The 16187-nt window shown below is 71.7% G+C and overlaps 4 protein-coding genes across 4 annotated transcripts; 2 read left to right on the top strand and 2 right to left on the bottom strand.

Moving 5' to 3' along the window:
- The first annotated feature begins 9 nt into the window (after window positions 1-9).
- On the top strand, window positions 10-3261 carry FLT3LG (fms related receptor tyrosine kinase 3 ligand). The gene is made up of 8 exons (XM_075019283.1): window positions 10-27; window positions 422-463; window positions 646-747; window positions 1077-1130; window positions 1323-1466; window positions 1936-2068; window positions 2823-2867; window positions 2951-3261. Exons 2-8 carry the CDS (start codon window positions 434-436, stop codon window positions 3142-3144), a joined length of 702 nt encoding a protein of 233 aa, XP_074875384.1. The 5' UTR covers window positions 10-27; window positions 422-433; the 3' UTR covers window positions 3145-3261.
- A 391-nt stretch (window positions 3262-3652) lies between these two features.
- KASH5 (KASH domain containing 5) lies at window positions 3653-8103 on the bottom strand. Its single transcript, XM_075018996.1, has 13 exons — window positions 7998-8103; window positions 7790-7888; window positions 7286-7466; window positions 7146-7207; window positions 6579-6651; window positions 6331-6471; window positions 5692-6133; window positions 5475-5531; window positions 5281-5340; window positions 4880-4944; window positions 4196-4271; window positions 4016-4122; window positions 3653-3937 (listed from the first exon to the last, which is right to left on the bottom strand). Exons 1-13 carry the CDS (start codon window positions 8101-8103, stop codon window positions 3769-3771), a joined length of 1638 nt encoding a protein of 545 aa, XP_074875097.1. The 3' UTR covers window positions 3653-3768.
- Window positions 8104-8444: 341 nt separating this feature from the next.
- On the bottom strand, window positions 8445-11214 carry CD37 (CD37 molecule). Its single transcript, XM_075019290.1, has 9 exons — window positions 11007-11214; window positions 10834-10901; window positions 10384-10456; window positions 10173-10297; window positions 9870-9944; window positions 9641-9745; window positions 9387-9572; window positions 9172-9255; window positions 8445-8871 (listed from the first exon to the last, which is right to left on the bottom strand). Exons 2-9 carry the CDS (start codon window positions 10897-10899, stop codon window positions 8794-8796), a joined length of 792 nt encoding a protein of 263 aa, XP_074875391.1. The 5' UTR covers window positions 10900-10901; window positions 11007-11214; the 3' UTR covers window positions 8445-8793.
- SLC6A16 (solute carrier family 6 member 16) lies at window positions 11214-15962 on the top strand. Its single transcript, XM_075019281.1, has 11 exons — window positions 11214-11909; window positions 11986-12143; window positions 12408-12531; window positions 12613-12788; window positions 13140-13250; window positions 13337-13578; window positions 13716-13896; window positions 14160-14361; window positions 14445-14604; window positions 14697-14859; window positions 15548-15962. The coding sequence occupies exons 1-11, from the start codon at window positions 11735-11737 to the stop codon at window positions 15944-15946; spliced, it is 2091 nt and encodes a 696-aa protein (XP_074875382.1). The 5' UTR covers window positions 11214-11734; the 3' UTR covers window positions 15947-15962.
- Window positions 15963-16187: the final 225 nt, after the last annotated feature.

Here is a 16187-nt window from a genome sequence, read left to right as displayed (position 1 = left end):
TCGCGCTCGAGGCAGCCGCGCCCTCGGGTTAGGGGGGCGTCGCGGCGGGGGGGGGGTCCCGGACACCCGGGTCCTTCGGGGGGAGAAGGGAACCGGGATATTTGGGGACGGGGGCGGGGGGCGACTCCCGGACTCCTGGGTTCCCCTCGGGAGGGGGGTGGAGGTGCCCGGGGGGGGGTGGGGAGGGGAAGCGGGGACGCCTGGGTCCCTTTTGGGGGGGGGGGGGGTAGGTGGTGGTGGTGTGGGGGGGGTCCCGGACGCCTGGGTGTCCCGTGTGTCCCCCCCTCCCCACCCCGGACGCCTGGGTCCCTCTTGGCCCCGGTGCCGCTTTCACTTTCGGCTGCGGGGGGGGGGAATGTTCGTACGAGGGGGGGGGTCCCGGGTCCTCGCTCACCTCTCCCCTCGGCCGGCCCCGCCCCAGCTCGGCCCTGTCATGGACCCGGCCCCCCCCGGCTCCGCTCTGGTAAGTGGGGACCCCCCCCCCCCTCCCCAGACCTCTCAGCCCCCCCCCCTCCAACCCCGCTTCTCCCCACGGAACGCCCCTATAGCCCCCCCCCAACGCCTTGGACCCCCATGGGACCTCCAATCCCGCCCTCCGGCGCCCCCCCCCCCCAGGTCCCCCCACCTCCCCGGTGCCCCCCCCAGGTCCCCCTCCTGCTCCTCCTGGCCGTGCCCCCCCCCGGCATCTGCTGCTCCTTCGACTTCAACCCTGTCAGCAGCACCTTCAGCACCCATGTGGACGCCCTGGTGAGACCCCCACCCGATCCCTCAAACCCCTCCGGGACCCCAGGGACACCCCCCCCCAACGCCCCGACCCCCCCCGACCCATGTAAACGTCCCGGTGAGAGACCCTGAATCCCCTCAGGACCCACCCAACTTCCCCAGGAGCCCCCAAATTCCCATGGGACCCCCAGGAGCCGCCCCCCCGAAACCCCCGGAACCCTCGCAGTTCCCAGGGAAAGCCCCATCCTGGGTTGCCCCAAACCCCCTGACACCCCCCCTAGATCCTCTGGGACCCCTGCCCTGACCCCCTAGGTCACTTTGGGGACCCCTTAAGACCTGCCCCGCTCCTGCAGACCCCCTGGCTGATCCTGGACTACCCCGTGGCAATGCCCAGTAACCTGGAAATGGTGAGTGAGAGCTCCCGGACCCCCGCGTGTGCCCCCCCCCAACCCCGTGCCCACCCTGTGTCACCTCCCCACGCCACTGACCCCCAACTGCCCTCCCCTCCTGCACCCCCCTAGCACCCCGTGCCCCCCCCAACTCCTAACTTGTGTCTCCCTCCACTCCTGCCCACCCCGCGACCCCCCCGGGCCCCCCAGGACAGCCGCTGCTCCGACCTCTGGGGGCTGCACTTTGGGGCGGTGGCATTGGGGCGCATGGCGGGGGTGGCGGGGGGGTCGCTGGCCCCCCGGCTCCAAGCGGTCGCTGCCCACATCGCCTTCGTGGCCGAGTGCCGCATCCATGTGAGTTGGGGTCCCCAAGGGGGTGGGGGGGAACCTCTGGGGGGGGTCCTGAGGGGATGAGGAGGAGCTGGGGAGGCTCTGGGGGTCCTGAGAACAGATTGGGAGGGGCTGGCAGTCGGGGGGGGGGCTTTGGGGACCCTGCCAGAATGTGGGGGTCCTGGCAGGGGCTCTGGGGAGCCATGGTAACTCTGGGGGTCTCGGGGCGGGGGGCTCCGGGGAGCTCCGGGGTGGCTCTGGAGACCCTGCAGGGGTCTGGGGGTTCCTGGGGGGGCTGTCTCTGGGGGGTCCAAGGTAATTCTGGGGCTCTCCGGGGGGGGGCCGTGGGATCTTTGCTGGTGCCAGGGGGCTCTGGGGCGTTTCTGGACCCCCCGGGGGTGAGGAGGGGCTTGCGGCCCCTGGGCTGCTCAAGGGGCCCTGGGGGGGGTCCCAGGGGGGTTTGGGGGCTCTTGTGACACCCTCCCTCCCCCAGGACCCCCAGGGCTGCGTCCGGCTGGAGGTGGTGAATGTGTCGCAGCTGCTGGGAGCCCTCGTGCAGCACCTGGGTGGGCTGCAGGGGCGGCCCCCCCACTTCCCCGGCTGTGCCCACCTGCGCTGCCGCCCAGGTACCACCCCGGCACCCCCCGAGAACCCCTGCAGCACCTGTGGGCTCCCTGACCCCTGACAGACCCTCCCCACGGGGACACCCCAGTGAGGGGGGGGCACTCCCCCGACCCATCCCACCACACCTATCCTCAGGGATTTGCGTCCCCGAGAATTCTTGGGACGCTCCTGGGGACCCCCACCCCCTGGGGAGCCTCCTGAGCCCCCCAGGGCCTCCGTGCTCCATGGGGATCTTCCCAGGACCCCCCCCCAGGGACCCCCTAAGCTCATATAGACCCCACCCAAGTGAGGGGATACCTCCCTGCAGCCCCCCCAGGAGCCTCCAACCCCTGGGGACCCCCCAAAGCCCCCCCCAGGACCCCTCTGAGCCTCGTCTCCCCCCAGGCCCCCTGCTGACCACCCCTGCGGTGCAGCATGAAAGGACCCCGGGGTCAAGGCTGGGCCCCCCCCACCCCTCCGGCACCCACGGGCTGGTGCTGCTGGGGGGGCTCGGGGGGGCCCTGGGCCTGGCGGCGGCGGTCTGGGTCCTGTGGAGGCGGCCCTGCGCCCAGGTGGGGACGCGCTGGGAGCACTGGGGGGTGGGGGGGGGGCGTGGGGGTACCAGAAGCGCTGGGGAGGAGGGGGGGGGTACAGGGAGCAGTGCTCTGGGGGTGCTCCGGGGGTGCAGGAGGCACTGGGAGGGGGGCACTGGGAGCACTGGGGGTGCGGGGTCGTCCCCCGTCCCAGCCCCTGCAGGGGACATCGGCATCCGAGCAGGATGGGACCTGAGTGGCCGAGATGGGGAGCCAGGGACGGACTCAGGTACTGGGGGGTGTCCCCGGGGTCCCTGGGGGGGGGCTGCCCAGATGACTGGGTCCTCACCCCCCGCTCCCCTCCCCATTCAGGCTGGCCTGAGATGCTGGTGCCACAGGATCGGGCCTGCAGGAGAGATGGAGACCCCCCGGATCCCCCCCTGGAAGCACAGAGGGACCGTGGGGGCCGCAGGGGGGCCCCTCTGGGGGCTGTGACGGGACCCCCCAGAGCCAGGGAGAGACTGGGGAGCCCCGGCCCCCCCCCGGCCCCCCCCCAGGGCCCATAAAATTGATGTTGAGGCTTTGACTCTCAGCCTGGTTTGGGGGGGGGGGTGGAGCCTGTAGCACCCCCAGCCCACCCTGAGCCCCCTGCACCCCTCATGCACCCCCACTGAGATGGCAGTGCTGGGGGGATCCCTGGGGCCCTGCACTCCCAAACCCACCCCAGACCCACCGTGGGAACACAGGGCTGGGGGGGGGTCCCCACAATTCCTCTTGAGGTGTCCCCCCCCCCAGCAGCTGCCCTAGCCTCATGAGGGCTCAGCTAACGAGGCGCTGCGGCTGCCCCCACTCACGTGCGGACTCGGGCCAGGGGCACCCACTAATGAGGCTGGGGCTGGGGGGGGGGGGCTGGTTAGCTTGGGGGACCCCCCACCCTGATCCCGCTGGCAGCGTAAAGAGCCCCGAGATGGTGCTGCAAATGCTCCTGTCTGGGACTGGGAGAACTGGGGTGTGCTGGTAGGAGGCACGGGGGACCTGGGAGAGAACTGGGACGGGCTGGTGAGAGGCTGGGCAGACTGGGATGGGCTCGGGCGGACTGGTGGGCAGCACCGGGAAGACCGGGATGGGCCGGGGAAGTCGCAGCGGACTGAAGCCGTGGTGACCAACGGGTCTTTATTGCGGCGGGGATCTCACAGGGGTGGGGGTCTCTGGTGCCGCAGCTGGAACTGGGGCCAGGCCACCATGCCACTGGGCAGCCCCAGCCCACGGCGGGGCAGGAGGCAGAGCAGGGCCAGCAGCAGCACCAGCAGCAGCAGCACCAGTGACGACGGCAGGGCCGGCAGCGTCCGCGGCAGCCTGCTGGGAGGGAGAGCGAGGGGCCGTTAGCCGCAGGCTGGCCGCCCGAGCCGTGGCAGCGCTGCCCGCTCCTGGCCTTACCTCTCGCTGGGGCCTGGGCACTGCTGCGGCTCCGCTGGCTCCTCACCATCCCCCGCCACGTCTCCGGGTGCCGCCGTCCCCACGTCTTCCTCTGCTTCCCCCGTCCCCTGGGCAGAGCCGTGGGCCGGCGGTCAGCGGCTGGGACGCCCCTCGCCAGGACCCCCGTGCCCCCACCCTTACCTGGCACGTTGCCGCGATCTCGGCGCTGAGCGGCTGCGCCGGGACGTCGGCCTCGCCGAGCAGGCACCACGGCAGCCTGCGTGAGGAAGAGGAGGTGTGAGGCACCGTCGGGGGGTGCCCGGGCGGCTGCGCCGGGCGGGAGCCCCATCCTGCCCCCGCGACCAGTGGCCCTGGGGGAACCCCCCCCGGCTCCCTCAGTGGGAGAAACGCATGCCGCACCGTGGAGGCGCACGGCCGCGGCGCTGGCTGCCACGTGCCCCCTGTCCCGCGGCGATGGAATGGTGCGGCAGCAGAGCCGGGCCGGCAGAGCGGGATCTGCCAGGCAGTTGTCGGGCAGAGGCTGCGGCGTCCCGGCTCCAGGTGCCCCTGAGCACCTCCTGCCGCGGCTTGCCGCGGCATGCTGCCGGCAGCCTTGCAGCGGGGGTCCCTCAGATGCCTCGCTGTCTCACGCCAGGGGCTGGTGCTGCAGGCAGAGGTGGACCTCCCCCCCTTCACCCTTCTGCCAGTCCCAGTTTTCACCATTTGCCCCTTTTTTGCCCCCACTTAAGGCTTTCGGAGCCGGGCTGCCAGCCAGCCAGCAGGATGCTGTGCAACACAGCTGGCGCTCCCTATCACCGAGGAGCCGGAGCTGAGCTTGCGCGCCAGTGCTGTCCCACCCACGCGTCCCTCCCGACAACGACGTACATGGCCCAGGGAACCTGCATCCGGCCCAGCTGGTTGCAGACCCGCATCATCTCCAGATGCAGCTCCTGGGGGAGAAGAGGTTTTCGGACGCTGCGGGGTGTTCAGGCACTTTCTGCGCTGCTCTGCCATCCCCCGGGGCAGGACTGGTGGGACCCGGCACTGCCACGGGTCGCCAGTGGGGCTGCTGGGCGCTGGGTCTTCCCCGCAGCCCCCCGGGACGGGCTGTTTGGTCAGCACCTGCACCCTGCACCGTGGCCGGAGGGGCCACAGGCTCTCCCGCTGTGGCAGGGGGCTGCGGCCGCCTTGGGGGTCTGCCTGGCGCAGGGCTCCCTGTGGCCAGGAGGGGTTGGGGGGCTGCAGCCCCCCGGCCAGGGAACATGACGGGGTTAGGTATGCCGTACCTGCACCACCCTGTCGTGCTCCTCCAGCACCACCGCCAGCTCCTCTACCCGCAACCCCACCTGCGGAACAAGGGTGGCGGTGAGGGGGCGCAGGGTCTGGGGGGGGGTCTCCGGCCGCGGGAGGGGACTGCGGGGTGTCCTGAGGGCTGACGCGGTGGTGGCCAGAGCTGTGTGCATCCCCGGGTGGTGCTTACCTGGGCAAGGGCCACACCCTGGGAGGCGAGGAGCACTATGCAGCAGGTGACCTGGACCTGGCAGAGGAAAGAGGCCGCATTAGCCAGGGTGCGTGCGGGCGGCTGTGCCATGGCACAGTGGCAGAGATGGTGGGGCTGGGGGACAGACACCCGCCTTGTTAGCGCTTAACGAAGCGCTTGGCATCGGCCAGGCGGTGTGGACGCCGACGCCGCTTACCTCCAGGTCGGCCACGTTGGCTGACAGCGCCTGGATCTGCTGCCTCAGCTCACAGCCTTCGGCAACCAGCTGCTGGTTCTGCTTGGGGCAAAAGGGGCTGGCGTTCACCACAACCCCGGCACTGCCGGGGCAAGCCCCCTTCCCCATGGCCCCCGGTGGCGTCCTCACCTCCTCCTGGAGGCTGTTGGCCTGCAAGCTCAGGCACCTTTGCTCCCTTTCCTGGGGAGGGAAGACGTTGGGGTCTGAGCTGGTTCCCCGCATGCCGGCTTGGCAGCTCGGTGGCAGTCGGGGGCTCACGGGGAGTGAGGAGGCCGGGCCTCTCACCAGCTGGCGTGCCTGCCAGCGGAGCTCGCTGTTCTCCTCCTCCAGCCCCCTTGTCATGGCCTTCAGGTCCTCCAGCTCCTTGGCAGTAGCTCTGGCCTGCTCCAGCGCCTGCTGGCTGCTACCGGGGACAGCCAGACACCGGCGCTTCGGTGCGGTCCCGGAGCCCAGCAGCCCGGACCATCCCCCTCCCCGGGGGTGAGCATCCACTGGCAAGGGGGTGGCCAGCCACCCCAGCACCCACCACCTGCCCCCACACCCCTGGGCGCAGGGATGGTGTGGGGAAGCCCCCAGCCCTGCCTTGCGCCGACGCCGCACCATCGCAGCTGAGCCTTCAGTTGCGTCGTCTCCTCAGCCAGGTGGATGTTGAGCTCCTCGGCCAGCTTGACGTCCTGCTGCAATTTGGTGTTCTGGGCGGCCAGCTGCTTGGCGTGGCGGCGCAGGCCAGTGGCTTCGGTGCTGCGAGGGTGGGATGTGCCGCTGGTTTGGGGATACGCTGAGGCTGGGGGCCCCGGTGCAGAGTGTGGCTGGGGCCAGCAACAGGTCCCCGGTGAGGCAGCACTTACGGGCTCATGATGTCTGTGTTGCCGCCATCGCCCTCGAGCTGTGCGGCTGCCTGGGCTGTGTCTCCTCCCCCCGCTGCAGGACAGGCACAAGGGAATTTTTGGGGCTGCACCACGCTCCTGCCAGCAGCGCTGCCCGAGTGGGCAGCGGTGCTGCCGGGGGACGGCGGGCTTTTTTCCTGATGCTGTCAGCATCTGTCTGTTCATCCACCCCTTTGCTGTCAGGAGGGAGCCAGGGCCAGCAGCACCAAAACAACGTCCCCAGGTTTCAAAAAAAATTGGCTCCTGCTGATGCTGTGCCTGCGAGCCAGCACCCACGTGCCTCCGCAAACACCATCATTGGCACAGGCTGTGTGCCGACCTGGCTGCTCTCCCCAGCAGGAAGGAAGGAGGAGACAGCTGCTGGTCTTGCTGCGGCTGAGGCGCCCTGTCGGGGCGGAGGGGGGCGAGACCGCACTCGCCGAGGTGAGGTGGACGCCAGCGTCCCCACTGTGGCTCTGGCGATGCCGCCCCACCGGGCACCGATTCCCCCCCTCCCTCCCCTTGGCCCCTTCCTGCGCCGACACCCACCCGCCAGCACTAGGCCGAGGTCGCCTGCCGCCACGTCCCGCTCCTCGGCGAACCGTGGGCCCCTGGAGAGATGGGAACTGTCGGTTGTGCCGGCCGGTACACGAGGAACCGCCTTCTGGCCCCGGTCCCCCGGCACTGACCCTTCCTGCTGGCACGACGCGATCCACTCCCTCATGATGGCACGGAAGGTGGGCAAGTCCAGTGCCGCGCCAGCCGCCTCGGGGTCCAGCATGCGGTGCAGTGCCCGCAGCGGGCCCTCCTCACTGCTCTGCCCTGTCACCGCCTGCAGGTACTCAACCACCCGCCACGCCAGCACCGTCCCTGCGGCACAGGGGGGGGTGTCGGGCTGTGGGGCCACCCCCTCCCTCACCCGTGGCTGGTGACCAGCTCCATGTGCACTCCCCGGGAGCAGCAGCCAGGGTGGGACTGGGAAAGGGCCAGGGGGGGTTTGGCGTGGAGGCAACTTTGGGTCCCCGAAAGGCCTTCTGCCCTCCCCAGGTGGGGGCAGGCTGTGGGCGGGAGGGATTTTCCGGCAGCCCCGTCCCTGGTGGAGCTGTGTTAACCGCAGGTCGAGCCTTCGAAAGCACCTTGAAGCCATATCTGGGGCTGCGGCCCCCCCTGCACCAGCCCTAGCCCCTCGCTACCTGTCTGCTCAGGGTCGCAGACCATGAAGGTGTAGCTGAGGATGAACTCCTCTGAGCAGCAGCTCCTGCCCTGGCGTGTGGCTGCGCTGTCCTGGGCTGCTGTGGGGGGGGGAACGGGAGAGGTTATGGAGGGACCTGTGCCCTCGAAACCCCCGGCCCCTCACGTCGCTGGCCAGCGGGAGCAGGTGGGCTGCCGGCCGGTACCCACTTTGCGACGGGTCCTGCAGGGTCTCTGCCTCCACAGCGGGCTCCTCGGGGGGGGCGGCGGTGCCTGGGGTGCGGGGCGAGGGGGCTGGGGGCCCCTCCTCAGCCATGACGCCAGAGATGGGGGTCGGGGTGGGGGTGGAGGGGGTGCTCAGAGGTCCCCTCTGCCCTGGGGCACGGCCGGGGGGGGGGTGGGGGTCCTGTGGGCAAGGGGCGCCGCTGCCCTGAGGGGAGAAGAGGCCGTGGGTGGTACCTGGGACCAGGCCGGGCCGAGTGGGGCCGAGGAAGGCACCGGGGGACGGCGGGGGGCACCGGGGGATGGGGGGGGGCGGCGGGGGGCACCGGGGGATGGGGGGGGGCGGCGGGGGGCACCGGGGGATGGGGGGGGGCGGCGGGGGGCACCGGGAGACGGCGGGGGGCACCGGGAGACGGCGGGGAGCACCGGCAGATAACGATCTCCTCACGGGGCTACTGGTGGCGGCGCGAGCCGTGCCCGCCCAGGGCGAGAGGCGGGAAAAAAAGGGGCGGAGCTGGGCGCGAGCCGTGCCCGCCCCGGGAGAGGGGCGGGGAAAGGGGCGGGGCTGGGGGCCAGCCGTTCCCGCCGGTGCTGCTCCATGTGGGCGGGAGAGGCGGGCGACGCTGGGTCCTACCTCCCCCCGTCCCCGTCCCCGTCCCCGTCCCCGTCCCCGTCCCCGTCCCCGTCCCCGTCGTGCTGCTTCCAGCTGGCTTTATTGACCCAGAGCCAAGGGAGAACAGAGATTGGGGACCCCCGCGGTGCCCGCTCCGGCCCGGCCCCCCCCTCAGAACCCCCGCAGCAGTTTCTCGTAGTCGGGGTCCAGGTTCCTGACCAGGAACATCGACAGCATCAGCAGGCAGAGCTGGGGGACAGGGTAAGACGCTGTTCTGCGGCTGCCCCGCAGCCCCCCCACCCCCGGCTGCCCCACTGCCCCCAAACCACCCCGTGGCCCCCCCAAGCTGCCCCCTCAGCCCAGCCCCGCCGCCCCCAAACCACACTCTGGCCACCCGACTGACTCCCGGCCCGGCCCTGCTGCCCCCCAGCCCTTCAGACTGCCCCATAGCCCCATGAACTACCCCACCACCCCAACCTGCCCCGTGGCCCCGCAGCCCCCGGGCTGCCCCCCCGGCTCAGCCCCCCAGCCCGGCGGCAGACCCCCTACCTCCAGCAGGCCGATGCCCAGGCAGATCCCCACGACGGTGACCAGGTTTTCGGCCAGCCAGCCCTTGACGCCCTCAGCGCAGCCCTGCCGGGAGCGGGGTGACAACCGGGGGCGCTGCTTGGAGCCCCCAGGCCACAACCCCCCCTGTTGCTCTGCACTCCCCCAGAGCTCCAGGACCCCCCTGAGCCCTCCGTGCTGCACCTGCTGTGCCTTACCATGGGGAAGATGTCCTGGGAGGCAGCCATGGAGCAGAAGCCATGGGGCAGTGCTGGGGGGGAGCCGTGCGTGCCGTTGGGTGCCAGCGCCTCAAGGCAGGAGCAGGCGATGACCCCGTCCCCATCCCCGGGGGGGTCGTCGCGGCGGTCCCAGTCCTGGGGTCCGTTCCAGCCGCAGCAAGCAAGCTGGGGGCAGGTTGTCAGTGGGGCGGCCGTGAGGCTGAGGGGCCCCCCCGGGCCCTGCGAGGTCTCACCTGCTGCTGGACGGCATCCCAGCTCTCATGGGGGTCCCCGGGTGGTCCCTGGGCTGGGTACCCCCGGATCAGCTCCTGCACGTAGGTGGCCACCTTGGTGGCCAGCTGCAGGAGGGGTGAGCGCAGCGCTCAGCGGCTGCAGCATCACCCCACGGCTCTGCCCCATGGCCCCAGTGTTCCCCCATGACCCCCCCCCACCGCCAGCACCCCCCGGCAGTGCCGCACTCACGGTGACACGCTGCGTGTAGACGATGACCGCCACCGTGATCTGGGCAGCAAAGAGCAGCAGCAGGATCCCAAAGTACTGGAAGGGGGGGGGGAGGTCAGGGTCAGCTGGACCCCCATGGCACCAGGGAGGCACAGGGGGGCCAGCGCTGTCCCCCCGCTCCCCCCTGCTGCCCCACAAGCGCAGGATGTGGTGAGACCACGTGGCCCTGCGGCTGCCCCAGGAAATTGCAGCACAACACCCCCCCCCCCTCCAGCCGGGCCCCCAATTCTTGGTCCCCTGGCCTCCCCAGCCCCCCCCACTCACCAGCAGCAGCATGGCCTTGATCTCCTTGAGGGCACCCAGGCATCCCAGGAAGCCCAGCAGCATCGTCACGATGCCGACCCCCGAGAAGACGTAGGACCAGACCCGCAGGCTGTACAGCGGTGACCCTGGGGGGGGTCCGGGGGGTCAGGGCACCCCACGGCTTGGGAATGCCCCACGGTTTGGCTTGCCCCATGGCTCAGGGGTCCCTTACCCAGCACGGCGGCAAAGCTCTGCCGGTCGAAGAGGACCCAGAGGCCGAAGGCGAGGAGGAGGCTGCCCAGGGCCTGGGGGGGGCCGCGGAGGGGCTCGGCCCAGGTCAGCTAGTTGGGGTGCCCTGGGGCCTGCCCAGCTCCGCAGCTCCCACAGGCCCCAGGAGATCGTTGACCCCCAGCCAGCCCCCCACAACAGCATGGCTGGCCCCCCCCAGCCCCAAGTCCCCCCTGCACTCCCGTGTCCCCCCAGCCCCGTGTCCCCCCATGTCCCTGCTGCACCCCCAAGTCCTTCCTGCACCCTCAAGCCCCCCCCTGCACCCCCATGTCCCCTCAGCCCATGTCCCCCCCCCTGCACCCCGTGTCCCCCCCAGGTCGCACCCTGCACCCATGTCCCCCCTGCGCCCCCACACCCCCCAGAGCCACACGTCACGTCCCCCCCCCCCACTCACAAAGAAGAAGAGGTTGAAGAGGAAGAGGAAGCACTTGGCAAAGCCGAGGCAGCTTTTGGGGTTCATGTCTGCACCCGGGGGGGGAAGGCACGGGGTCAGCACCCCCCCCGGGGGCCCGATCCAGCTCTTTCGGGGGGTGAAGCCCCCCCACCCCCCCAGCCTCCCCAGGGCACCTGCGTCGTCGTCTCCCGTGGGCGGCCCCGTCCTCGGCTCCGTGTTGGGGCAGGAAACGCTCGGGGTGGCGGAAGCTCCACGGGGGGGGTGCGTCCCGCGTGGGGCGGCACCGGGGTTGGGACCCACGGGACGGGACCCCCATCGGCCGCCCCGGGAAGGTTTAACAACTCCTTGTGACCCCCGCCCCCCGCCATCTCCTGGGGTACCCCGGCGGGGTCACGCGAGCAGAGATGGCGACGGGGATGGCGGTCGTGGTGGGGATGGGGATGGTGAAGATGATGCACCGGGGAGCCCCCTGCCCCAGGTTTTGGGGCCGGGGGGTGGCGGGATCCGGGGGCGACGCCTCTGGGCGGCCCGACCCGTCTCCGCCTGTCCCGGCTGATGCAACCGGTCGTGGCACGCTGGACCCTGGGTGAGTGGGGCTGAGGGGGGGGCTGCAGGGCTGGGGGGCTGCCCTGGCACCTGGGTCCTCCTGCGGCTGCGAGCGGCCCAGGTCCGGGTTCCTGCTCACGAGGAGCCACAGCGGGTTTCGGGGCTCGCTCAGGGCTCACCCCCGGGGGGGGCCGCCAGCCGCTCTCGCACGCGTGGGCGTTGCGCGCGCGGCCGCCGCTCCGGCGTGCGGCGCCACGCGTGTGCGAGGTCCCGCAGGTCACCGGTGTGCGTGTGCGCCCGGCGCCGGCGCGACTGCGACTGCGACGTGTCTGCGCGCCGGCAGCCCCCCCTCGCCATGCAGAAGGCTCAGCCGGTGCTGGGGGGGGATGCTGGGCCCCTCCAAGAGGAGGAGGTGCCCCCCCGCCCCGCTTGGACCAGTAAAGCCCAGTACATACTGGCCCAGCTGGGCTTCTCCGTGGGCCTGGGCAACGTCTGGCGCTTCCCCTACCTCTGCCACCAGAATGGGGGCGGTGAGTGCTGGGAGTTGCTGGGGGGGGGGGGTGCTGGGAGTCCCATCACCCCCCCTCACCCTCCTGTCCCTTCCAGGCGCCTTCCTCCTGCTCTACCTGCTGCTCCTCTTCCTCCTGGGCATCCCCCTGCTCTTCCTGGAGCTGGCGGCCGGGCAGTGCCTGCGCCAGGGCAGCGTCGGCGTCTGGAGGAGCATCAGTCCCCGCCTGGCCGGCATTGGGCTGGCCAGCTGCCTGGTATGGGGCTGGGGGCCGAGGGGGGGGTCTCTGGAGGCCAAGGTGGGGGGGCCCCAGGCACCGCAAGGCTCTCAGGGCACCCTCGGTGGATGTGCCGTGGGGGGGGGGACTCACGGTGCTGCTGGGGGGGGTCCCAGGGCAGCACCGCAGGATGCTCACTGTGGGGGAGGCTGCACCGGGGGACGCTTGCGGGGTGCGTGGGGGTCCCTGGGTACCGCCGAGACTCCCCTGCAGCAGGGTCCTGGCTGACGTGCCCCCCCGCAGGTGTGCATGTTTGTGGCGCTCTACTACAACGTCATCATCGCCTGGAGCCTCCTCTACCTCGCCCGCTCTTTCCAGCACCCCCTGCCCTGGCAGAGCTGCCCCAGCGCCGGCCCCAATCGCACAGGTGGGGGTCCCCAGGGAGCCCCAGGAGGGGGGTCTCGGGGCACCCCAGCCCTGCCATGACCTGCTGCGTCCCCCCCACCAGAGCCTGAGTGCGCCCTGAGCTCGCCCACCACCTACTTCTGGTACCGGGAGACACTGGACGTCACCCCTGAGATGGGGGTCGGGGGGGGACTGCAGCCAGCCCTGGTGGGGGGGCTCCTGGGGGCCTGGGCCCTAGTGGGGGCCTCCCTGCTCAAGGGCATCAAGTCCTCGGGAAAGGTGGGTGATGTTGCTGGGGGGCTGCTGGAGCCGGGGGGGGGGGCCACATGGAGGGGGCTGTGTGGTGCTGGAGCCTGGGGAGGGTCCTGTGCCGGGGGGGGGGGGCTGCCTGGCTGGGGGTCTCTGGGGTGCATGGTGTGGGGGGGGCAGGCAATGCTGGGGGGCACATGGCACCGGAGGGGTGGAGGATTTGGGGTGCTGATGGCCCCGTGGGTCAGGCAGAGCCGGGGGTTCTGGTGGCCCCAGCGCCTTGGGGGTCCCGGTGGGTCAGGCAGAGCCGGGGGGTGGCGATGGCTGCAGCGGCTCGGGGGTCCCAGTGGCCCTGTGGGTCACGGGGTCTGCCCCCCGCAGGTGCTGTACGTCAGCACCCTCTTCCCCTACCTCGTCCTCTTCTGCCTCCTGGTCCGGGGGCTGCTGCTCGAGGGGGCCCCCGAGGGCATCCGCATCATGTTCACCCCCAAGGTGAGGCCCTGCCCCAGGGACCCCCAGCCCTACCCGGCTCGGCCCTGCTCGCCCCGAGCCCACCGCGTCCCCGTCTGTCCCCACAGGTGTCGGCGTGGGGGACAGCCCAGGCCTGGCGGCAGGCGGCCACGCAGGTCTTCTTCGCGCTGGGGCTGGGCTTCGGCAGCGTCATCGCCTACGCCAGCTACGGCACGCGCCGCAGCGACTGCCACCGCGACGCCGTGCTGGTGGCTGGCCTCAACGCCCTCACCTCCCTCCTGGCCACCCTCGTCGTCTTCGCCGTCCTGGGTGCCCGCGCCACCCGCCGCACGCAGCACTGCCTCCGCAGGTGGGGGGGGGGGGTGCCCCGTGGTTGGGGTCCCTGCACGGAGGTGGGGGTCCCACGCCCGGGTGTTGCACCCGGCGCGGGACCCCCGTGTCCCTGCGGCGACGCCGGCGCTCCCCTCGTCTTGCCCCCCCCCCCAGGAACGCAGAGCTGGTGTCGCGAGCGCTGGCGGTAGGGGAGCTGCCCGAGACCGCCCGCCCCCCTGGGAACCTCACGGCCCTGCCAGCCCCCCAGTACAGCGCCTGGCTGCGGGGGCTGCCCCCAGCCCTGCGGGACGCCCTGGGTGTCACCGACTGCCGCCTGGAGGAGGAGATGAACAAGGTGATGCCGGTGACAAGCTGGACACCCCCTGGGGTTGGGCTCCCCCAAACTGTACCCCCTCCTCAAACCTGTCCTACATCCCACCCCAGCTGGTGGCACAGCTGGGACCAGGGAGCTCCCCTGGGCAGGGCAAGGGGACCCCCGAGTCTGTCCCATCCCACACCCTAGGTGATACCCCCCAGACTGGTCGAGGGGTTGCCCTTGCACCATCCTCCATCCCAAAACTGGGGTGAGGGTTCTGACCCCTGCCCTCCTTGCCTCAGGGGGTGGAGGGCCCAGGCCTGGCCTTCATCGTCTTCACAGAGACGCTGACGCTGCTGCCGGCGGCGCCACTCTGGTCGACCCTCTTCTTCCTCACGCTGCTGGGGCTGGGGCTGGGCACCATGTTGGGCACCGTCCAGGCTGTCCTCACACCTCTGCTTGATGCCTTCCCTGTCCTGCGCCGCCGCCGTGCTCTGCTCACTGGTATGGCTGCGGGGGGACAACGGATGGGGGCAGGCAGGGATGGGAGGGAGCCCCCCCCCCAAACCGCTGCTCTGCCCCTTCAGTGCTGTGCTGCACCGGGGGCTTCGTGCTGGGGCTGCCCTTTGCCCAGCGCTCTGGCAGCTACTTGGTGGCCGCCTTCGATGACTACGTGGCCACATTGCCGCTGCTGGCTGTGGCCGCCTGCGAGGCTGTGGCCGTGGCCTGGGTCTACGGGGCTGAGAGGTGAGGGGGGGGAAGCCCCTGACCACAGCCACCCCCCCCCCCCCCGCAGACTGCCCCGTGACCCCCCCTGACCTGCCCACCCCGTCCCCCAGGTTCCTGGCTGCTGTGTGGGAGGTGACGGGCCACCGGCCGTGGCAGCTCTACGGGCCCCTGTGGCGCTTTGGCAGCCCCGGGGCCATGGTGGCCTTGCTGGGGGCCAGCCTGGGCCAGCTGGCCCTGCACCCCCCCACCTACCAGGCTTGGGACCGTGCCACGGTGAGACCCCAAGCTGCGACCCCTCACCAGCCAGCATCCTGACCCATGGCCAGGGCCCCCTGTCCCCCACGACCTCCCCTGCCCCTTTGTGGCCCCATGAACCCCCCACACCCCACGACCTCCCCTGCCCCTTTGAGGCCCCATGAACCCCCCACACCCCATGACCTCCCCTGCCCCTTCGAGGCCCCACAGCTCCCCATGCCCTGCGACCTCCCCTGCCTCTTCGTGGCCCCATGGCTCCCCCACACCCCGCAACCTCCCCTGCCCCTTTGTGGACCCACGGCCCCCCCACACCCCACAACCTCCCTGCCCCTTCATGGACCCACAGCCCCCCCATACCCCATGACCTCCCCTGCCCCTTCGAGGCCCCATGGCCCCCCCACACCCCATGACCTCCCCTGCCCCTTCATGGACCCACGGCCCCCCCACACCCCACGACCTCCCCTGCCCCTTCATGGACCCACAGTCCCCCCACACCCCATGACCTCCCCTGCCCCTTCGAGGCCCCATAGCCCCCCCACACCCCATTACCTCCCCTGCCCCTTCATGGACCCACAGTCCCCCCACACCCCATGACCTCCCCTGCCCCTTCGTGGACCCACGGCCCCCCCACACCCCGCGACCTCCCCTGCCCCTTCGTGCCCCCCCCCCCCGGACTCCTCGGCCCCCCTGACCGTCCTCCCCGCAGGCAACGTCGTGGCGGCGGCCTTACCCCCCCTGGGCCCTGGCCCTCACCCTGGGGCTGATGGTGGTGGCCGTGCTGCCCATCCCCCTCGTCGCCCTGCGCCGGATACTCGGGCCACCCCGGGACCCCCCAGGGCCACGGGGCCAGGGGGAGGAAAGGGGCGAGGAGGAGGAGGAGGAGGAGGGAGAAAGCATGGCCGACCCGGCCGCCCCCGCCGCCCCCCCGGCCCCTGCCTCGCTGCCCGGACGAGCGGGAAGGCGCCCCATTGGAGGACGGCGAGGAGCTCTGCTTCCCGATTGGCCACGCTGCCTGAGGCGGGAGAGGCGCCCATTGGCGGTGCGGGGGGGGAGGAGCCGCGTTGCCATGGGGACGCTCGGCCACCACGTTGACGCGGGTCAATAAAAGGGCCTGGAGGAGGCGGAGCGGAGCGGAGTCCTGAGGGGCGGGGCGAAGGGCGGAGCCGGGCCGGGCCCCACCCACGCTGCTGCCCGTTTAAGAACGGCGGTGGCGGGGGACTGCGGTACGTCATCCTTGGGCCCGTCACGTGAAGACGCGCGGCGGGCGCTGTCGCGTGGCTTTTCCCTGCCCCCCCCCCTCACGTGACTGGGGCGCAGTCGGCAGCCCTCCTCCCGCGGCTCCTGTC

Source organism: Buteo buteo, chromosome 32 (genome assembly GCF_964188355.1).
Source record: "Buteo buteo chromosome 32, bButBut1.hap1.1, whole genome shotgun sequence".
Lineage (NCBI taxonomy): Eukaryota > Metazoa > Chordata > Aves > Accipitriformes > Accipitridae > Buteo > Buteo buteo.
Note: the sequence above shows the minus strand (reverse complement) of the source record. Positions and strands in the feature narration are given on the sequence as shown.